The sequence below is a fragment of the Sturnira hondurensis genome, unplaced genomic scaffold (genome assembly GCF_014824575.4).
Source record: "Sturnira hondurensis isolate 20B ecotype Veracruz unplaced genomic scaffold, ASM1482457v3 Scaffold0003693, whole genome shotgun sequence".
Taxonomy (NCBI): Eukaryota; Metazoa; Chordata; class Mammalia; order Chiroptera; family Phyllostomidae; genus Sturnira; species Sturnira hondurensis.
This window is the reverse complement of record NW_028076324.1, coordinates 7,785,177-7,806,546: the sequence shown is the minus strand read 5'-3', so window position 1 is coordinate 7,806,546 and position 21,370 is coordinate 7,785,177. Positions and strand designations below refer to the sequence as shown.

At 56.5% G+C, this 21,370-nt stretch overlaps 1 protein-coding gene and 1 long non-coding RNA gene across 3 annotated transcripts; one reads left to right on the top strand and one right to left on the bottom strand.

The window, feature by feature from the left end:
- Window positions 1-712: 712 nt before the first annotated feature.
- LOC118984432 (uncharacterized) lies at window positions 713-9,823 on the bottom strand. Its single transcript, XR_005065925.1, has 3 exons — window positions 9,704-9,823; window positions 3,542-4,086; window positions 713-1,424 (listed from the first exon to the last, which is right to left on the bottom strand). It is a non-coding gene; the product is annotated as an uncharacterized LOC118984432 (long non-coding RNA).
- On the top strand, window positions 8,842-17,932 carry KLF16 (KLF transcription factor 16). Of its 2 annotated transcripts, none has more exons than XM_037042417.1 (2): window positions 8,842-9,731; window positions 17,028-17,932. In XM_037042417.1, the coding sequence occupies exons 1-2, from the start codon at window positions 9,278-9,280 to the stop codon at window positions 17,327-17,329; spliced, it is 756 nt and encodes a 251-aa protein (XP_036898312.1). In that variant the 5' UTR covers window positions 8,842-9,277; the 3' UTR covers window positions 17,330-17,932. The 2 variants fall into 2 exon arrangements, with proteins under 2 accessions (XP_036898312.1, XP_036898313.1); XM_037042418.1 differs by lacking the exon at window positions 8,842-9,731 and adding an exon at window positions 13,545-14,185.
- The last annotated feature ends 3,438 nt before the right edge of the window (window positions 17,933-21,370 follow it).

The following is a 21,370-nucleotide window of genomic DNA, read 5'->3' as shown; positions in this document are numbered from 1 at the left end:
ATGTGGAGGCTGAAGCCCCGGGGTAGGGCAGTGGGAGGGCCTTATGGGGTCTCTCCCAGGAAAAGGGGCCACCTGGGGCTGGGTTTCTGCAACACGCCTCAGGGCCTTTGACCTCTCTTCGCTTGAGGTGCCCTTGACGTCCGGGTTCTCTCAGCTGCAGTCCGTGCTCACCCCCAGACCCAGAATGCCTCCTGCGAACTCCTGGGGCAAATAACGTGTCGTCCATCCCTTGGTTGGGCGGAGGCTTAGTTTGTGTTGGGACCGGGCGGTGGAGGGGTAAGTACTTGGTGGAACGACTTGATTCTACCCGGCTCTACCTAGTCCGAGACCCCTGGCGGTGTGTGACCCCTTTAAGGAGGGCGTGCCAGGACCTCGGGAACTTGCGTCAAGTGCGCAGTCGGGCGGAAGTGGCGTGATGCTCGCCCGGAAACGGCCGACGGTGGAGGAGGCTCCTGCCTCTCCGGTAAGTGGCGGGGCTCGTACCCTGCCCTGCCGGCCCCTGCCCTTTCCGCTGCTCCCAACGGTTTCCTCTCGTCCCCGTGCGCCTCGACCTCCCTAAGTGCAGAATGGGGTGCCGTAGGGTTGAGTCACCGCCTTGCAGCGGTGCCTCCTCGGATCTCAGTGTTGACACCGGACGGGATCAGGTGGCGGTGGCTCGCTCCCCATCTGTCCGGCCGGGTTTGGCCTTCTGGTACTTTGCTTCGCAGAGCTTTTTTTTTTCCCCTCTGCTCCTAATTGAGAACGAGGGGCCTGGGTGCTCAGAGAGCTTAGAATGTCCCGTCAGGCGTATAAAAGGTACTACAGTTGCCACTGTCAGAGGGGAGGTGACTCACCGTGGGTCACGGGAGAGATGCCTCTCCTACGGACCCCTCCCACTGCCGTGCATCCAGGCTTGTACGAATATCCTGGCCTCTCTGGGCAACCCAGTCTTTGAGCCTATAGAATCCCCTACCACCCGTCTCTATCACTGGAAAGTGCCCTGGCCTGGGAACGGGCAGGGAAGCTGCTAGTGCCTTCCTCCCTTCCGATCCCCATAGTCCCCTCTGGCCGGGAGTCGAGTCATTTTTTATAATATGGGACGTTTAGAATCCAAACTGAATGTGAGATTTGTACTCATTAGAGCCGAGAACATCTGCAGCCCTAGCTGCGGGTTGCCTTCTCACCCTAAGACATTTGCACAGACTGGGCTTTGAGTCTCACATAACCCTCACTAAGCCTGGTCTTTGTCTTCCACCAGCATAGCTAACTTCTTAAGAAGTCTGACTTCATCAATCTCTTGCTTCAGTTGCTTTCTTCCCCAAAGCAACCTGCCTCCTGACCTGACGCCCTCAGCCTTATGCTCTCACTAACTGCTGGTGTTGCACTTGTCACAGAGCATGTTGTCTTTTCATCTGATCAGAATGTAGGTTTACTGAGTAAGGATTCTGCAAAACAGCAAGTTCAAAGCAACTGCTTACAACTGAACAAAAATATTTTCAAATACAGAGAGTAGACAATTCAGAACATGAAAGGGTGGCAGGTGAAAACTTGGTGTCCTTCCCACCCCCTCCCCTCTATGGCCCCTTTCCCTCTCTCCTGGGGCAGAGAGAAACCAGTTTCTCATGTATCAACAGAGAAAATCTATGCATGTATATCTAATGTGTTTGTAGAAAATATCACTCACTGTTCACATGATCCCACTTAGTGTTTTCTATGGAAGCATTAGTTTTCATGGTTTTACCTTATTAGTACTATGTATTTATCCTGTTTTCTTTTGGTTGAAAGTTAGGTTCTTTCCAGTATTGTTAACAATGTTAGGTTGACTACACTTACGGCCAAGTAGGAATATTTTTGTGGGCTGGAATTCCTTGGTGCAGAGGTGCTGGGTCAAAAAGGCTTTCCATGTGTCTCTAACTGGGTACATAATCTTAGCCTGTTCTACCAAAATTGTCCCCTTCCCAATCAAAGAAGGGGCTGATGTCCTCAATTGCTTGATCTTGCTGAGCTGGTAGTCACAAAATAGTGTTTCATTATTCACAGCTTTATTCACGTTTCCTAGAAGTGCAATGGATCTCAATGCTTTTGTAAGATTTTTTCAAAGTATTTAATTTTTAAGAGACTTTTATTTATTTATTTTTAGACAGAGGGGACAGGAGGGAGGAAGAGAGGGAGAGAAACATCAATGTGTGGTTGCCCCCTGTGTGCCCACTGGGGCCCTGGCCTACAACCCAGGCATGTGCTCTGACAGGGAATCCAACCTGCGACCCTTTGCTTCGCAGTCCAGTGCTTAATCCACTGAGCCACACCAGCCAAGGCCTATTTAATTTTGTTTATTTACTTTTAGAGAGAGGGGAAGGGAGGGGGAAAGACAGGGAGAGAAACATTAATGTGTGGTTGCCTCTCATGTGCCCCCTACTGGGGACCTGGCCTGCAACCCAAGCATGTACCCTGACTGGGAATTGAACTGGCTACCCTTTCATTTGCAGTCTGGTGCTAGATCCATTGAGCCACACCAGCCTGGGCAGATTTATTTTTTATGTTCATCATTTCTACCATTTGGAAACTGGAAAGACCTATATTATAAACATGTCTATATATAAAACGTGTTTGTATTTCATATTCTTTGCCCATTTTTTCCTGTTGGGTTGTTGGTGTCACTCTTTTCTAGGAAGATTTTTAATATTAAGGCAGTTCCCATTTTCTGTTAAAAGTGTTTTCTCCCAATCTGTCATTTGTCTGACTTGGATTGTGTTTTTGTCTTTAAAATTTATTTTTGCCAGGCATTTAGAGTTGTTATTAGTTATTAGTTTTTTTCATTTGTGGCTTCTGCATTTTGTGTCATGCTGAGAAATATTTTCTCTACTCCAAGATTATGTAACATTTGATATTTTCTTCTGGGAATGTAACAGTATCTTTTTAAAAATATCTATATATTTAAATTTTGGTCTAATTCTAGACAGTACTCCTCAGAAGGAGTGAGGTAGGAACCCAAACTGCTTTTTTTCCAAATCATTTGCCCCTCACATTCTGAAAAAGCCGTCTTTCCCCACTGTGGTGCCGTCTTTGCAGCATGCTGAGCCCAGCCTGCCTGTGGGCTGTTCCAGGCTGTCATCCGTTAGTCCGAGCTGCACTGACTTCGCCACCGAGGTCTGGAGGCCTGTCTCCTCTCCTCACTCCTTCAGGTGAGAAAACGGGATTGCTTAGATTTATAGATTAAGCTGAGAGAAAACTGTCATCTTATAATAGTTGACACCTTGTACAACGCCCATGCAATGCTAGTTCCACAAGACACACTGTGACAGAAAGGATTCTGACAATTTAAGTATGAGCAGCCCTCCTCCCCCAATATTCACAGTGTGATATTAACCTTGGCGAGCCCTGGCTGGTGTAGCTCAGCAGACTGAGTGCTGACCTGCAAACCAAAGGGTCCCTGGTTCAATTCCCAGCCAGGGCATATGCCTAGGTTGCAGGCCAGGTCCCCAGTTGGGGGCACAGGAAAAGCAACCACACATTGATATTTCTCTCCTCTCCTTCTCTAAAAATAAATAAATAAGATACTCACCTTGGTGAGGCAGTTTGCTGAGACTGCTTTGTCCACACAGGGTCCTGAGCCTTTTTCTGGACTCTGGCTTACTATGCAGTACAGTGATGAGGGAAGCCAGTGGTATATCCCAAAATGCACCCCCTTTCCCTTCCATTTGGTATGGCCCATGGGCCAGGCTGCCCAGAAGGGCCAACTTTCAGTTCTCCATTTGGTAAGTTTTCCTGGACACATGTGTTCATACCAGTCAGCAGTGGGGCCTAGCAGATCCCTGAGCATGAACTCCCTCCCCAGGAGGCTGGCCCATGGCTCCCTGAAACCTTTGGTCCTTGTCTGGCACACCTCAGACATGGGTCTTGCAGGGCCCAGGTCTGAGATGAGGCCTCCAGGAGTGCCACCTTTCAGGGCCCCAGAGCACCTGGTCTAAGGTATGAGCTCCCACCCCCCCAGGCAGCACTTACCTGTCTGGCTCTCAGTCAGGGTACAGGACCAACTTAGCTGTGGGATTCATCCGATGGGGTTGCTGGCCCAGCATCAGGGACCACCTCCCTTTTATTTCACAGCTCCTGCCATATGCCAAGTTGATTTTCATGAAAACCCTGGGCTGCTAGGCTCACCATCCCCTGTCCCCACTTACAGGGCAGAGATCTTAGGCAAAGCTGCCCCGAGAGAAAGGCTCTGGGATTCAGCCCGGGCTCTGGTCTTCGGCTCCTATGGAGCTCAGTCTTGGGCTGCACGTGTGCCTCTGTTGGACAGCAAGCTCTGAGCTTCCACATCCCAGTGCCTGGCACTGGTGAAGCACAGACCACAGCCACATATGTGTCCATAGCATGCACAGATGGCACTCTGAGGGGACTGGGCTAGGCTCAGGCTGTTCTCTGAAGCCCAGTGTGCCTAGCAGAGCTCCCTCTGACCCATGCTGGAGGAGGAGGGCACCCTGAGAAGGGCTCTTCTCCTTCAGCAGCTCAGGTGGGGCCATAGGAGCATGGGCCTATGAGAGGTGGCTCAGGGGCCAGGCGTATGGGTGTCCTTGAGAGTGAGACAGATATAACCCCTTCTGTGCCTCTCTGAGCGTCTTTCACGGGCCTTGGGCCAGCCAAGGAGTGAGGATGAGCAGGAGCTCTGGCAAGGGAATCCCCACGTGAAAGCAAACAAGTGAACACCAGGTTAGAGCCAGATCCTGCCCTTCCCACTTCCCGGAAAAGGGATGGGGGCCTTGGGTCTGTTCCCAGCAGCTCTGAGCAGGGGGCTAGCGCATCCTGTGTGGTGTGCCAGCAGTAGTCACATGTCTACCTTCTGGCCAAACCTGGCCATGTCCTGGTCCTACCCATTGTCCCACCCCAAGCTCTTGGCTGCTCCTGTAAGAGATCCCCGGACCATGGTAAGTATAAGTAGTCTCACACATGTTGGAAATAAACACAGATGCCTTAAGAGAGTGCAAAGTACATTAATCTCTAAAATGCTCTATCACCAAAGGCTGCCATAGTGCAGCAATACCGACTTGACGAGGGGTGGCAGGAGCGGAACGAACACCAAGCGGTCAGGGTCGAATCTAGTAATACAGAAGGCAGAATAGGATGTGTTCTCTGGCATGCCCCTCTGAGGAGCTGGTCCACCACCTTCTAAACTCCCACACCCCCTCTTGCTCCTCCACGTCCCTGCCAGATCCTTTCAGGCCCCTCCAGACATAACCACTGTGGACAAGTTGCAGATGAGGTAAAAACAGAATCAGTGTAAACAGGCCTCCCCAGGGGCTGGAGCTGGCTTCTCCCTCCTAAGCCTGTGTCCTGGTTCTCCCAAGGCCCATTCTCCGTACCTTAGTAACTCATGTTAAGGTTACTTTCTTTTTTCTAGTTGCAAGTAGAGCAACTATACATACTTCCTTCTTTGTGAATATTTTGGGGGTACCTTTTTTGGAGTGGAATGGCTGGGTCAATTGGCACAACATTTAGTTTTGGTAAGCTACGTACAGACCAGTGGAGACTGGGTGCAGTGTCTGACGTAAGCTGTTAACTATCCACATGGTAATTATTATTAAATGACTCCCATGGTCACTCTCTCTGTTTTAGTTTTTGGAGTCATTTGGGGTTTATAGGAAAGTTGCAAAGACAGTATAGGGAGTTCCCATCTACCTTTCACCCAGCACCCCTCATGTTGTGTTAAAAGCCAGGAAATTGACTTGTGTGCATTCCAACCAACCAGGCCAGACTGTGTGCCATTGTCATCAGGTTTTCCACTGACAGCCTTACCTGTTCAGGATCCAGCCCAGGCCCCAACATGGCATTTGGTCATCATATCTCCTTAGTCTCTTATAATCTAGGGCGCTTCAAGTCTTTCCTCGTTTTTCATGACCTTGACAGTTTAGGGGACATTTTATGACATGTTCCTTAATCGGACCTGTTTTCTCATGAATGGACTGGAGTTGCGGGTTTTGGAGAAGAGTACACCAGTGTGAGGTGCCCGTCTGGCCATATCCCATCAGGAGTCCCTGACACGCACAGAACATCATCCTGAGGTTGACCTTGACCACCTGGCTGAGGTGGGGTCCAGCAGTGTATCCCCACAGCAGACTGTTGTCCTCCCCTTTTCTTGCTCTGTTCTTTGGAAGTGAGCCTCTGAATTCAGCCCACACTAAAGGGGAAATTTATTTAGAAAATCATTTTTCTTATAGAAAGGTATAAAAAACAAAAGACACATGGCCCATAATTGCACTGCCTAGATACCCGTTGACATTTAGAGAAAATAAAAATACAAGATACACAAGTAAAAATAAAAAAGTACTACTAAAACAAAAAAGGTTTCATTTTCTTAAAAGATGATACAGCCATTACAGCGTGTCTCTATGTATATGCGTGTGCACACCCTGGAGCCTTGATTCTGACCTGACCTATCTGTATAACTTCATGGGCACACGAACACCACGGTACACCCCATTTTATGTACCCTTTCCTTCACCTGCATGCTTTCCACCTCCTCATCTGCCCGCATCTTCCCTGACCTTGAGTCCCTTGGTGCTGTCAGTGAAGGGCAAATGTGATACCCTGTTTACAGGTGAGGAAACTGAGGTCTGGAGGATGGAGGGACTGATGCCAGGTGGGTGCCCAGCTCAGAATAAGCTCAGACCATTTTCCTTTGTATTTTCTGCAAACCCTCACTGCTGCCTGGCTCTGTGCTCAGGTAGACTGTTGCTCAGCCTTGCTGCAGCCATGGTTTCTACATCTGTGAAATGGGGGTGAGACTTGCTGAAGGGTTGTAGTGATGGCAGAGTGAACAGGCACAAGGCTGAGCTGGGTCAGAGGTGGGCCTGTGGGTGGCAGGGATTTGAGGGTTATACATGTGCTGGTTGCCCAAGTGGCCCTGAAACCTGGGCATGAAAGGAAAACCCACAGGTGGAGCAGGTGCCTCTGTATGGGAGCTCCTGCCTGCAGAACAGTTGGTGTGGCCTATAGATGTAGGCCACTGGCCTGAGACTCTGAGTATCCCTGGGAGTGGTTCACATCTGAGGCCCCAAGAGTGATTTGTCCTGAGCTACTTCGCCTCCTGGGCATAGCCAGGATGGCAGCCCTGACCCTTGACTTGCCACGACTTACCTGCTTCCACCTGTTGGAAGAGGGCATTTCTTCAGCCACCACCCTGTACCCCTGCTGTATCAGATGAGGGTTCTCACACTTGAGGCCCCAGGTGGAGCTGCCTCTGGGCAGCTTCCCCCATTTCCTTGGCTTGACAGGCCTGTGCCTGCTCACCTACTTCATTGTCAGACTTCCAACTGCCTTGCCCTAGACTAAGCCCCTACAGTTCAGCCCTTGGGGGATTTGCTCTGGCCTAATAAGCATAGGTGGAAGGAAAAAGAGGTCCCAGCCTCTTTCTCATTCTGCTGTTTTGCCTGCGTGCCTGGTGGGAGAACCCAAAAAGTGATGTCTGCCTCTTCTGGACTTGGAAAGGCTGGGTCATAAGGATTGAGCAGCACCTGTGGATGGGGCAAGAGCCTAAGCGCTGATGAGACTGTGTTGGGAGCATGCCAAGGTGATCCACCTCCTACATCTTCAAAGGAAAAGGGGGCCCAAATTGGCAGGTAGGCTGACCACCAGTGCTCACTGAGTGAACTGGATAGTGGCTGTCCAGAGTGGGCCTCAGAGCCTTTGCTGGGGGAGAATGGGTTTGTCACAGGGAGCCCACTGGGCTGCAGTTTTTATATGCAGTCTTAAGTCGACTCTCCATGTCTCTCTTCTCCCTTGGGGCTGCCACAAACTGGCATCAACAAGGAGGTAGGGCAGTGGTTCGGGGAGGACACCCTGGGGACAGAGGGGCCCAGGTGAGTCAGGTCAGCAAGAGTTGCAGGTGGAGAGAGTAAGATTCGAGCTCTGGGGTGTGGCTGGGGTCAGGGTCATGGCCCCAGTCCATAGCAACTCAGGGTCCGCATTAGTGACTGGAATCCTGGGCAGAGAGGCCGAGCACGGAGGCCACTGAGGTCCCCTAGAGGCCGCTTAGGCCATAGCCCGGCCCATATCACCAGTATAGGAAAGGGAGGGGGCGTGGCCGCCCACTTCCTCGGACCTCCCACTTTGGGGCAGTGGACCCCGGCCATTTGCGTCCCTCGCTACTAAAGGACTTGGCCTTAACAGGGATCTCTGCCCAACGTCGGGGAGCTATGTCCACCCACGACTACAGGCAGGGCAGGGATGCCCTGCCACTCCTAAATACCCCGATCCCAGCCCTTTGAGACTCCGTGGGCTCCAGTTCCCAATCCTGCTATTCTCGCCCTCTCCTAACGCAGACCGGTCCTCTCCAGCCCTAGTGAGGCGAGCACAAGTGACTCCCAAATGCGGCGCAAAAAGAGGAACGAACACAGGCTCGTACGACCTGGCGATACGGGACGCCCCCCTCACCCCCAGTGCCTAAGCCGAGGAGGCCCCAGAGGCCTCCTGGAGTAGCGATGGGGACTACCAAGAAGGCGGGCAAGGGAACGCAGATGCGCGCAGTCAAGCAGGAAAGGCCCAGGAGGAGCAGAGGGGAAAGGGTCGCGCACGTGGCCGGGGGGCGGGGCGGCCGTCTCCGAACCCCCACCCAGCCACGTGGGGTGTGGAGCACTCCTCCATCGCGAACGGGGGCGCGCCGAGGCCCGGGTGGAAGCGTTCGGGAAAGGGGCGGGCTCCCGCCGGCCGCGCGCCGCGCCGTGGGATGGGCGCGCCCGTGAGGGGGCGGGGAGCGCGCCGAGAGGTGGGGGCCGTCGGGGGAGGGAGGGGCGTGCCAGGAGGGGCGTGCCACGCTCTGGGGGGAGGGTTTTACGGCGGAGGGGCGCTCTGAAGAGAGGACTTGGGGCGAGGCGAGAGGGGAAGAGAAGAGACCCGCCAGGAGGGTCAGGCTACAGGCCTGGCGCCCCGCGTAGGTAACGAGAGCTCAGGGCAGGAAGCCGGGTGCGCCTCGAGGCAGGAGTAGGCGCGCCTGGGAGGCGGCTCTTTGGGCCCGGGCCCCGCCTCCGGCGGTAGCGCGCAACTGGCAGGGCAGTGGAGGGCGCTCCGGGCTAGGGGCGTGGCCGCGGCGCCCCGAGGGGGCGTCCTCCGGGCGGGGCGGGACGTGGCCGCCTCCGCGGGCTCCGGTGCGTCAGGGCGCGTCAGGCGGGGCGGGACGAGCGCGGGCGGCGGCAGCGGCGGCGCGCGCTCGCCTCCTCCTCCTCCCGCACTCCAGCAGCCGCCGCCGGCCGGACGGGCACTGCTCCCGCCGCCTCCGCTTGGTCCGCGTTGCGCGCCCTTTTCCGGCATGTCGGCGGCGGTAGCGTGCGTGGATTACTTCGCAGCCGACGTGCTCATGGCCATCTCCTCCGGCCCCGTGGTGCACCGAGGGCGGCCGGGCCCCGAGGGCGCGGGCCCCGCCACTGGCCTGGATGTGCGCGCTCCACGCCGCGAGGCCGCCCTGCCCGGGCCCCCGGGGCCGCAGCCACTGCCCCCCCGGGCTACCCCCGGCCCGGGTCCGGGAGCCACCGCCGCGCCCCACCTGCTAGCTGCCAGCATCCTGGCCGACCTGCGTGGCGGGCCCGCTGCAGCCCCGGGGGTCGCCTCTTCCACCTCCTCCTCAGCCGCCTCGTCCCCGTCCTCCGGCCGCGCCCCTGGTGCCGCGCCCGCCGCCTCCAAGAGCCACCGCTGTCCTTTCCCGGGCTGCGCCAAAGCGTACTACAAATCCTCTCACCTCAAATCGCACCTGCGAACGCACACAGGTGAGTCTGGGCCGTTCGGGGGAGGCCTCTCGCGCCCCCGCCCCCGCCGGGACCCCGAAACTGCGTGGCGCGTCGGGGGCGGGGAGGGGGGCGCGCCCGAGCCGTCGCCGCGCCTGCCGAGGAAGGGCGGGGCCTTGGTGGGTGGGGCGCGTGCAGGGGGCGTGGTGGCCACGCGGTCGGACGATGCGCGGATGGCGGACGCAGAGGCGGCGGGCGCAGAGGCAGAGGCCGGGGCTCGCTGGGCGCGTGGCCCCGCTGAATTGGGGAGCCGGTCGGGTCTCTCAGGCAGCCCCCTTCCCTGGCGGCTTCTTTCTCTTATTTTCTGTTGCGTTCTGTTCTGGGTGGTGTGCACCGGGATTGAAGAACCCAGCTGTGAAGTTCTCATTCCTTCCCTTCCCATGCCTGTTTCTTAGCTGTAGAGAGGGAGGAGGAACCGCGTCGGCGTCTCCGGGGTGGCCGCGTGGATTCTCCCCAGAGGCCGGCCTGCTACTCGGCCAGGGTTGGGGGCGGTTGATAAAGCGGAGAGCGGGTCTGGGAGTGAGTGAGGGTTGGGGCCTGAGTCTGAGAAGGTAGTAAGAGGGGTACACTCTGAGGGAATCAGGTGCTTCCCTGTTTCTAGCGTGTTGGTGGCCCCCCGAACTGCAGAACTCGGAAGGAGAACAGGGTGGAGAAGTAGGGTTTTGGGACAGTGACCTCTCACAGACGGGGCAGGGGGGTGGTGGTGGTGGTGGTACGGGGCAGCTATTGGAGGCTGGAGGGATGGGGCTGCTAGTCACTCTCACTCTGCTTTCGCTCCATCTCCCTCGCCCCCACTGCCCCTCCCGCCGCATCTACTGGATATAGGTTCCCACGCTCTGAACGCCCTCCTTGCTGCGAGTATGGGCTGGGGACAGGGTTGGGGGTCTTGGCTCTGTGGACATGCTCCCATTGTGAAAACACGTAGTTAGGGTGCAGGAAAGCAAGTTAGTCCTAGTGGTGTGTCAGCAACACACAGCAGGCAGCCCCAGGCCAATGGCCAGGCCTCCAGTGCCACAGGGGTGATGGCAGTCCCCCTACCCATTCCAAACTTTCTACCTTTCCTTCAGTCCCTGTCTCTTGTCCTCAAGGGATGGAGACTGCCCGCATGTGCATGTGCAGGCCAGGACTTGGGGCAGGGTCTACATTTTCTTACAAGGAGCCACCATCTTTTTCTGTTTTGGTCACCGGATAGTATCTCATCTTCAGGACAGCGGGGCCCTTGTGTTGGGAGGGACGTTTGAGCTTTCATGGAGATGCACAGGTGTCACTCTGGGCAGCGAGTTGATGTCCAGTCCAGTGGCTCATTTGGGGTGAGTTTGCCTAGCTCAACAGAGTGGTGGGGAGGGCCAAAGTGGGAGAGGTGACAGAAGGGACAGAGGGACTCAGCTGGCCTCTTACTGATCAATGTGCCCTTCTGCCTATCCCCCTTCCCACCTGAGGTATGTGCTCTCGGAGGGCCTTTTGGACACCCTTCCCCACAGCCTGCTCCCCCCGCAGTGCCCTGACACAATTTGGGTTTTTTCCCCAGATTCTGTCAGACTTTTGGATGGGGCGAAGCAGGTTGCCAGGCTACCTTCCACCCTGGCTCCCAAGGGACACTTTTTCAGAGTGTCCTGGAGGCCTTCAAAACCTATGTACGCCATTAGACGGTGGCAGCCATCCCCCTAAGTCTGTCGGGGAGGAACGACTTACAAGGCCCATGGGGTGTTGCAGGATCACTTCCAGTTGAGACCTCATTTCACTCTAAAACTTGTCTGCTTAAGTCTGAGAAATAGTAGCTGAGCAGCTACTGTGAGCAAGGCAACCTGGGGATCCCGGTCCTGTCCCCTGGGACCACAGAACTCTGAGTTGATAGAGGAAAAGGGCTTCCTGGAAGAAGAGGGCTCAGAGACTTTGAAGCCCAGGGGTTGGGAGGGGCAGGGAGGGGCAGGGAGGGGTGTGTCCCAGGAGAGGGGCAGCACCCTGGCTGCAGGGGGTGGGGGCAGGGGCCCTGGGGTGTGGATTTTGAGGAGGTAGTGCAGAAGTCAGTATTGACTTCCCCATTTTTTAAATAAAGATTTTATTTCTTTATTTTCAGAAAGAAGGGAAGAGGGGAGAAAGTAAGGGAGAGAAACATCAATGAGTGAGAGAAACATTGATTGTCTGCTTCTCACATGCCCCCCTGGGGACTTGGCCTGCAACCCAGGCATGTGCCCTAACCAGGTCTCAAACCAGCCACCTTTTGGTTCCCAGGCTGGTGTTCAGTCCACTTAGCCACACCAGCCAGGGCACTATCCCCATTTTTAATGAGATGCTGAGGCCCAGTAGGCTGACTCGGGGTGTTGCAGGGATGGGTGCAGATGGTGGGGAGGGCACTGTGCCATCTGTGCTGGGTCCTGTGTCTTGTGGGAGCTGTGGCTCTGGATGTCCTGTCTTGGAGCTTCCTTTATAACCATAGTGCAAGGCACCTAGTAGGGCGCAGCTCCTGGACGCACTTGGCAGGCAGCCTCGGTTCCATTTCCCAAGGCTTTGGATCCTTGTGTGACTGCTTGTTCAGTGTCTCCCTATTCCCAGCACCTCCAAACCCTGCCTGGAATCTGTGTGAAGACCTTTTGGGGTTTTTGGGCTCCTGGAGGAGGGGGTAGCTGCTCTTAAGCTCGTTTTGTGATTGGGGAGTCCATGTTCATCTTGGGTGTCCCAAGGCTAGGGACAGCATAATTAGAGGTAGTTGTCTGCTGAGCTGTCTGTCCACCCAACCCCCCTCCTGTCTGAGGCCTTGATCTCTCTGTAAAGGCAATGCCAGTTGTGGTCTAGCCCTATTGTACAGATGAGCAGGATGAGGCGCTGTACTGAGCTTGATGTCCCCATTATCCCTGCTTCATTTGGTGTGGGGTGAGGTGGCCAGGAGGGTCCCTGGGGTCTTTTCACGAGGCTACCCAACTGCCCAGGATGTCAGAAGGGCTGTTCTATGTGCTTCTGTGCCCTGTGTGCAGTCCCTGGCCCAGTGCGGAGCTCTTCTGCGTGGGGCGGGCAAGGACTTTGGAAGCTGTGGAGATGTTGACGCCGTTGCCGTGGATACGCAGGGAGATGGGGCGGGGCGGGAGGAGAGGCTGGCTGTCTACTTGCTCTCCCAGCCTCCCTCATCTCCTGATGGCTCCTCTGCCTGCGCCCCTCAGTGCCGGGCATGCACGCAGTCAGCCATGTGCGCCTTGACGGGAGGGGGGGTGGGGGGGCGGGGGGGTTAGTCCCTGAGCCCCCAACTCACTCTGTGCCAGGACCTCTCCCTACTTATGACAGCCGTAGATGTCCTCAGGCATCTTCTAGTGTCCCGTGGGGTGTTGCAGGATCACTTCCAGTTGAGACCTCATTTCACTCTAAAACCCTGTCTGCTTAAGTCTGAGAAATAGTAGCTGAGCACCTACTATGAGCAAGGCAACCTGGGGATCCCGGTCCTGTCCCCTGGGACCACAGAACTCTGAGTTGATAGAGGAAAAGGGCTTCCTGGAAGAAGAGGGCTCAGAGATTGGAAGCCCAGGGGTTGGGAGGGGCAGGGAGGGGTGTGTCCCAGGAGAGGGGCAGCACCCTGGCTGCAGGGGGTGGGGGCAGGGGCCCTGGGGTGTGGATTTTGAGGAGGTGGTGCAGAACAGCCTAAGGGCTCCATTTAATCCTGGCAGAGTAGGGGGAAGGTAGGGAGACCTGGGCTTTGCCGGGGAAAATCCGTTTATGGAGAAGGGATTAGAGGTTGGAAAAGCAAGCCACTGTGTGGGAGGGGAGGAACGGGTAGGGTCGGGTCGGGTCGATATAGAAATGGGTGGGAAGGGGAAGCCTTAGAACTTGGGGCAAGAAGAGACTAGGGTGACCCTCAGTTTTTTGATCCAGCAGCCTGAGGAGTGCAGGGTTGGTGGTGTTGATTGTAGTTTTCTGAAGAGCCCCCAGGAGGAGGGGCAGCAGCCACACTCCCCAGACAGCGCAGGGAGCTCCCGTAAGGTTAGGTGGGGCCCAGGAGACTGATGGCTTATCTGGGAGTGGGGCAGAGAGACATTGCTAGGCCTTAAGGGCATTGCTAGGCCCAGGAACTTCCTCCCCACCGAGCTCTCTTCTCCATTGGGCAGGGGTGCAGAGAGCAGCTGCACCAGAGAACTGGATGCAGGTGCCTGTGTCCCAGCCAGGGGGTGAGAGAGGGGTGGGCCCCACGACATTGCAGGGGATGATAACCACCCACCACCCAGGCTCCCTGATAAAGGTGCCCAGATGGCCCAGCAATGGGCAAATGATACGGGAGAGAGGGGTGAGGAGCTGGCTTCTTAGGGAGGGAGGGGGCCTGGGTGGGCCGCCTTCCCCCACTGGTGTTTCTGGAACATCAGGTCTCTGGAACACATGCCTTGGGGGGCCTGTGGGAGTGTGCCCCTCACCTCAGGCACCAAGAGCCCCCCTCCATGCCATAGATGCCATTCTGGGTAAGAAATGATCTGAGGCAGGAGGGTCCTCCAGGAGGGAAGAGGAACAAGGGAGGGACTGCAGAAAGCCATCCTTTAAAACAAATGGGCGGAGTCAAAGCTCCTACCTGGGGGGTTGGGTGAGTGAATGAGGGGCAAGCCTGTTGGCCACTGCCCGACCTGAGCCTAGCCACAAGCCGGAGCTTGAGTTTTCTGGCCTATAGACTCCTTCCAGAGATCTATTCAGTTTGCCAGGTTGAGGTTGGGGGCAATATCACACCCAGGAGATACAGAGCACAAAGATAGAAAAGCTGTGAAAGGGACAGGGGTGTGGGGGCACCAGTAGGGAGAGACCACTCTGAGGATTGGCGCTGAGCCTGCATGGCACTGTGTTGGCTCCTGGGTTTCCCTAGTTCCCCTGGGCTCAGCCTGTCAGGGTCAAATCCACCCACCAAATGCTTTTCAGCACCCTTTCTGGCCAGGTGGCCGCACCTGGGACCCCCACTGGCCCTGAGCTTCTGAATATTTCGCCTTTCTCTGCCAGTGGACTATGAGAGGGTAGCAGGGCCTGGCACCTTGCAGGTATTTAGCCATCTCTGGGGGGGCTGGAAGCCGCCCGGACCCGTGGGAGCCGAACCACGTGAGCAGGGCTGGCTGGGGCTGCGGGTGTACCCACACCGATGAGCTAGCCAATGAGCTACATGTGGCAGCTGTGTTCCCAGTGACTGTGTATCTGTGTCCTGCCCTAGCAGGCGCTGTCACAGCTCGTGCAACCTGCTTGTTGCAAAGTGGAACTCGGGGGCAGAGGGGGGGAAGGTAGGGACCAGCCCCACCACCCTGAATGGGGAAGTGAGCCAACGACGGGATGCTCCCTCCCTCTTCTGCTCTCCTGCCTGTGCCTGGCAAGATGGCGACACAACTGCGTGTCCCTTGGAGGGGTGTCACTGCCCCACTAACTGGAGTCCCCTTCCCCACGTAGCTCCTCTGAGTAGTCATGGTTGAGGTGAGGTTGGGACCCCTTCTGGGACTCTTTTAAGCCCCTGATTCTGGACAGGATGTCCCCTCTGCAACCCCTCCCCCAGCTGCTGCTGACCCTGCCTTCTGGATTGTTTAGGGGAGGCATGGGGCATGAAGGGAACAGCCCCAGGGATTTAGGGCTGCCCTTGGTCTTGATGTCAGTTGCTGTCCCCCCAGCAGCACAGTTGTGGCCTGTGACTCTCCAGGGAAGGTGGCACCATACTCCTTCCTAGACATCTGGGCTCATACCCTTCCAGAGACTGTTCGACAGGTACCCCACAAGAAAACTTCTGAGGGGGGTCTGTTTGGTTTCTGATCTTCTTCCCTGCTGGAGGTGTCCCAGTGTGGCCAGAAGGAAGGGATGGGGGAGGGGAGGCTTCAGTCCAACTCTTGTCTGGGTCAGGGTGATGGCTGAGTCCCTGCGGAGCCCACTGGTGTCCCCACCCCAGCCTTTCTTCCCAGGGCAGGCCTGGGCTACCCTGGGAATCCTGGCCCTGCTCTCCCCTTGGCTGGAGGTCTGTCTTGTGGTCCCTCCTGCTGTCTCCTGGTTACCTCTGTATCCCTCACATGGTTTCTGCTTTGGGGGGGTCTTACGTGACCCCTGGCTGAGAATCCCTTTCTGTCTGTCTCCCCCCCCCACCTGCCCCCACTGGTGGAAGTGTTCCAGAGTGGGCCTTTCAGTGTATTTAACCCATGAGGCAACACCCTGAGGAGCCTGTGGCCTTCTTGACTCAGTCCAACTGTCTCATTTCCTACTTGGGGCTCCATTCAGTGTCACGAGGAGTGTCACACACCTGCATGAGTGCACTATCTGGTGTCCTGGGTGTCCCCATTCTATCAACAAACACTTCAAAACCTCTGGGCATCTGGCAGAACAACACACTGGCATTCCTGGGTCCCAGGTACTCAGTGTGGAGTCCTACAGGGGGCAAGCTCCAGGTACCAGCCCCTTGGTCTGCAGTGTGGTGGGGGTCAGGATGGGTGGTGGGGCAGAGACCCCAGGCGGGGTGGGGGTCAGGCTAGGAAGGCAGCCAGCCGGGGCAGGATGGGTGAGGCGGCCAGGGCTGTGGGTGTGGTCTGCAGAGGAAGTTGCAGGGTGGCTGCCGCTAGCCTCTGTGCCCCTCCCCTTCCCGGTGGCACTGAGCTACCTGTGGGGACTCTGTGTCTGAATGTGCAGGTGCAGTGGTGGCCCAGGTGGCTCTCCATATGTCTGTCTGCCCATGGAGGTGCCATGAGGATCAGCGGAGAGGTCAAGCACAGGAATCTGCCTAGATTGTATCCCCCACTCTGCACCCTGGATGGTCATTTCCAAAAGGAGGGGTTTTAACTGGGACCCTAACACCTCAGAGGCCCGGGAAATGCCCCAAAGGAGGGGTGAAAAGGAGTGGGGGGCGGGGGCAGGACGGCTGGGCCAGTTTGCATGAGGAGAATCCCCTCCAAAAACCCAGCTTGCATCTGAGCCTGCATGTGGGTGACAAATACATGAGGAGACCCTCCTCCCCATCCTGGGGGGCACGGGTGGGGGTGGGGCTGGCAACACCCAACTTCTGTGGGTTCTACTTTTAACCGAGGGAAAGTGCTCACAGCTGTGTAATTACTACAAGTTCCCAGGAAATCAAGGGTGAGAATATTCATTAGGGATTTGTGAAATGAGCAGGGGTCCTTTTTTTATTTTTCACGTTTACACGTTTTAAATTCACACCCAGAATTCAGCCTCTAGAACTAGGGGCGGGGGTGAGAGAAATGACCAGGATGCTTTGGGATCTGGTGTGAAGGCCCCTCTCCCTGTCGCCTCACCCCTGCCCCACTGACCACTGTCTTTCTGTCCCCTCCCTCCTCCCTCCAGGTGAGCGCCCCTTTGCCTGTGACTGGCCAGGCTGTGACAAGAAGTTCGCACGCTCCGACGAGCTGGCCCGCCACCACCGGACGCACACGGGGGAGAAGCGTTTCCCCTGTCCGCTGTGCTCCAAGCGCTTCACCCGCAGTGACCACCTCACCAAGCATGCTCGCCGCCACCCAGGCTTTCGCCCGGAACTGCTCCGGCGTCCAGGTGCCCGCAGCACCTCGCCCAGCGACTCTCTGCCCTGCAGCTTGGCTGGCAGCCCCGCACCCAGCCCAGCGCCCAGCCCAGCCCCTGCTGGCCTGTAGGGCCTGTCCAGCCCACCTGGAGCTCACCCCACCCAGAACACCAGCAACATGCCTGTTGTCCAGGCCCCCTTCCAGTGTCCCCTCGAGGGCCCTAAGATGCCTCTGATCCCCTCAAGAAAGTAAGGTGGGGGGCCTGAGACTGGACTAGGGTCAGCTGGACCTTGGAGATGGCTCCCGGGGATGGGTGGCTGGGGCCCATGTCTGTAAATAGCCATGACCTATAACTCTTCCCATCTGCTAAACTGGGACCCTAGGTGGGTGGCTGACAGGTGCTCCCCTTTTCCCTTCACTGCTTCCCTGGTCTGGGGGATATGTGTGGGGTGGGGCAGGAAAGGCACCCCCTGCCCAGTGTTCGGAATCGGCCCCAGGCCCTCCCTTCAGGTTGGGAAGAAGTATGAAAAGAGCCATAGAGGAACCAGGCGTGACAGAGGGCCCACCTGTCCCCACCCGCCCGCCTGGGGCCCCTCACTCCACAGAAAGCCATTGGAGTTCAGGGAAATGGGGTGCGGCCTGTCCGTGCCCTACTCGGGTATTCGATCTCAGGTGTCCACAGGTTCAGCCCTCCTGCCCACAGGAGGGGCCCCCCCAGCTCCCCAGCCCTAAGAGGCAGGGGACAGGGGGAGGGTCTGGGTTTTGCTTCTGAGATGGGGGAGGGCAGGAGAGGAACAGGGTTTTTCCAAAGAGCAGTTTGCCCCACTTTGCGGGGCAGATAAGGGGGATAGAGTGAATGCTGGCTTATTTATTTTCTTGTCTCTGCTGGCTGGGGCTGTCCTGTGCCCCTGGGTGGGTGCGTGAATGTGTGAGTGAGAAAGACAGTTCTTTGGGGAAGCTGCTGTCACAGCCGCTCCCTGCTCCTACAGGGGCAGGACCCCCAACTTTGGCCTTCCGAAGCATCATGTGACAATCAGTCCCTCCTCTTCCTCTCCTCCCCTGCAGGTGGAGGGGGGAGCCCTGGCTCCGTTCTGCCCCTGCTGCATGTCCCCCTGGGCTGCAAGGCCTGGACCAGTGATCGAGGCCCTGACCACAAGGACGGGAGGCAGGAGGACTAGCCCCAGACTCTCTGGGAATAGGACTCTCTGGGAATAGCTTATGTTTGTTTGTTTGTTTTTTACTGCGTAGAATATTTTTTCAGGTGCCCTTCTTGATCTGGCCCAAGGGTGGTCTGCCATCCTCAGGGGATAGGGTGTGAGGGGAGGAGGCTCCTCGTGATCTGAACTTAAGGTGGAGAGGAGTGGTTGCCATGTCTTCTGGTGGAGTTGGCTGGATTTCATTTTGGACAGAGGCACTGAGGACCCCACCTCCCAGAGTGGGAAGATACCCATGCTCTCTGCCCCCAGACCATAAAAGGGCTTGTCCCCCCCCCCCCCCCCCCCTTGNAATCTCTTCCCCCCCCCCCCCCCCGCCATTGACTGCAGGAGGTTTGTGGCATCTGCATTTGTTCCAAAGCCACCTTGTGTACTGACTAGGGGCCGGGGGTTTGGATGGCACTGGTCTGGACCCAGACCCAGCCTGGCAGGATCCAGGGACGGGTGCCTGGGGTTCTGGGTGGGAGGGGGGTAGGTAAGTGCTTTTGGAGCTGAGCCTATCTTCAGGTCTAGCCTACAGGTAGATCCTTGCGAGGCTGGTTCATCTACTCTTAATCCTTCCTCTCCCAGAGATGGTGAAACACTTTAGCTTGTGAGAGCAGAGGGGCATGGGCCCTATTAACCTTTGTGTCTGTGTGGATGTTCCCTTGGTTGTCCTCGGCCTGGCAGGTGCCTGTCCACAGGACTGTGGATCCCAGGGGCCTGGAGAGACCCACACCCCCCTCCTTCAAGGGGCCAGTGGTATGTGTGGCCTTTCAAGGTTGAGGGCAGAGGAGGGAGAATAGCGTCCCTAGGGACTTGTGCTTTCTTGGGTGGCGCCCCTCTCCCCTTCCCTGCCTAACTTCATCCTTGTATTTAATTAAACAAGCCCTTTTTTAAACCCAACTAAGTGCTCTTGTGGTTTTTCCCACTGCCAGCCCCCACCAGCTGGTGGGCTCTGTCCCACTCACCAGTGTGGTGCAGAAACTGAGGCAGAGGGCTAGTGAATTCAGGGATGTGGTGGGGGTCTTGGCACGTCCACAGTGGCTGGGACACAAAATAACACCCTGCAGGAGCATATGCTGGGTCCAGTGTCATGCACCCCTTGTTCAGCTTTGATGACCCGCCCCCCCTTTCTGCCCCAATACCAGCCTACCAGGCATGGTGCCCTGAGGTGGCACTAGGGTAGCCCGAGCCCCTCAGGGCCATTGGTGTGAGACCCCCCAACTTTTGTGTCCTTACAGGCTCTTATATGCTACTATATATATGCTCCCAATTGGGAAGGCAGCTATTGGAGGGGAGGGGCCCCTTAAGGAGAGAGGATTAGGGAGCATTGAGAAGCTGGCTCAAGCTTTGAATTGCCTTTCTAGAAAAATGGCATCCAGATGCCAGTGGTCTCCAAAGCCCTGAAAGCTGATGGGGCTGCTGGTGAGCCAGTGCAGACGTTCTGGGGGCTTTTCCTGTTTTCAGAAAGCCCATGGCCCCGCCATCTGGTGCTCCTGCCCAACTTTCATCAGGGTCTTGTCCCCATGGCTGTCAAAAGTCGCTCCCGCCCTGGCTGGTGTGGCTCAGTGGATTGAGCACGGACCTTCAAACCACACAATCACAGTTCGATTCCCGGTCAGGGCCCATGCCTGGGTTGTGGGCCAGTTCCCCACGGGGAACTCAGGAGGGGCGACCATGCGTTGCTGTTTCTCCTCATCTTCCCTCTAAAGATAGATAAATAAATAAATAAATAAATCCTTTTTTAAAAGAAGTTGCTCCCATCTCGCACACAGGCTCTCCCCTTTATTTGAAGCCGGCCTCCCTTGCACCACCACCCCCACCCCGCCCCTGCACCTGCCCCGCTCCTGCTCCACCCATGTTCTCTCTAGGATTCTGTTCTGCAAGACCAGAGACATCCCACCCTAGACCCCTGTTCCCCTCTGGCAGGCTTCCCCATTGCTTTGCAGCAGAGTTCCTGGAACGCGGGGTCCATGTGCTTATCCCCTTCCTCAGTTTCTCCTGGACACACTCCCACCTGCCCCAGAAACAGCTTGAAGATGTCCCCTCCTGCCTCCTGGATGCTCCTTTGGCATACGGACCTCTGACATTTCCCTCAGTTTAGGTCCCCCTGTGTGCGGATGACATCCTCAATCCATCGCTAGCCCAGACCTTCCCTTGAACCCCAGGATCCAGTGTTTCCAGCCTATCACCAGGCTGCTCTTTGGCATTGCCCCTTTAGTCACTGGCAGTTCCGTCTTTCCAGGTGTGCAGGCCAGACTCCTTGGGGCTACCCTTGATCGTGACTGTCTCACACATCCAGTCCATTCGGAAACCTCCCTGAAGCTGTACCTTCAAAACCTGGCCACAGCCCCCATCATTGTCCACCTAGAGCAGCTTAGCCCCCTCAAGCTTAGCCCCCTCCATCTTGGTCCCCAGCTCCCACCCTCAGCCCCACAGTGTCCTCCCCATGGAATCCACCAGAGGATGAATGTAAGCACCTGAATCAGGTCCTGCCCTTGCCCTTCCCCAGACAGTTCACTCAGCAGCCAACATAAGGTGTCTATGTGCACCTGAGTCAGGTTCTGTCCCTCTGCCCACAGCGCTCCAGGGTTCTCACCTCTTCCTGGATAAAAGTCTAAGTTCTTGAGGCCCACAAGGCCTTGTAGCACCTCATTGCCCCCTAATTTTCTGCCTGCCATCACCTCCCTCTTTTCCTCTTGCTCACTGTGCTTTAGCCACACAGGCCTCCACACTGTTCCTCCAACATGCCAGAAACAGACCTGCCCCAGAGTCTGCATGGGCTGTGCCTTCCACCTGGAATATTCTTTCCTTAGATGTCTGCCTGGCTCCTCTTTTTTCAGAACTCAACCCCCACTTTCCCCACAGGACTGTGGATAACTTTTTCCCAGTCCTTTATTCTACTCCCCCACCCTCCCCTCCCACCCAAACTTTCTGCCTTGTAATGTTATCTCATTTACTTATTTCCTAAATT

What these genes read in the sequence shown, in the direction of transcription:
- KLF16 (XM_037042417.1), top strand. Translation starts at nt 9,278, where the DNA reads ATGTCGGCGGCGGTAGCGTGCGTGGATTACTTCGCAGCCGACGTGCTC. An exon ending in GCACCTGCGAACGCACACAG is followed by an intron (nt 9,732 to 17,027) that starts GTGAGTCTGGGC and finishes TCCTCCCTCCAG; the next exon opens with GTGAGCGCCCCTTTGCCTGT.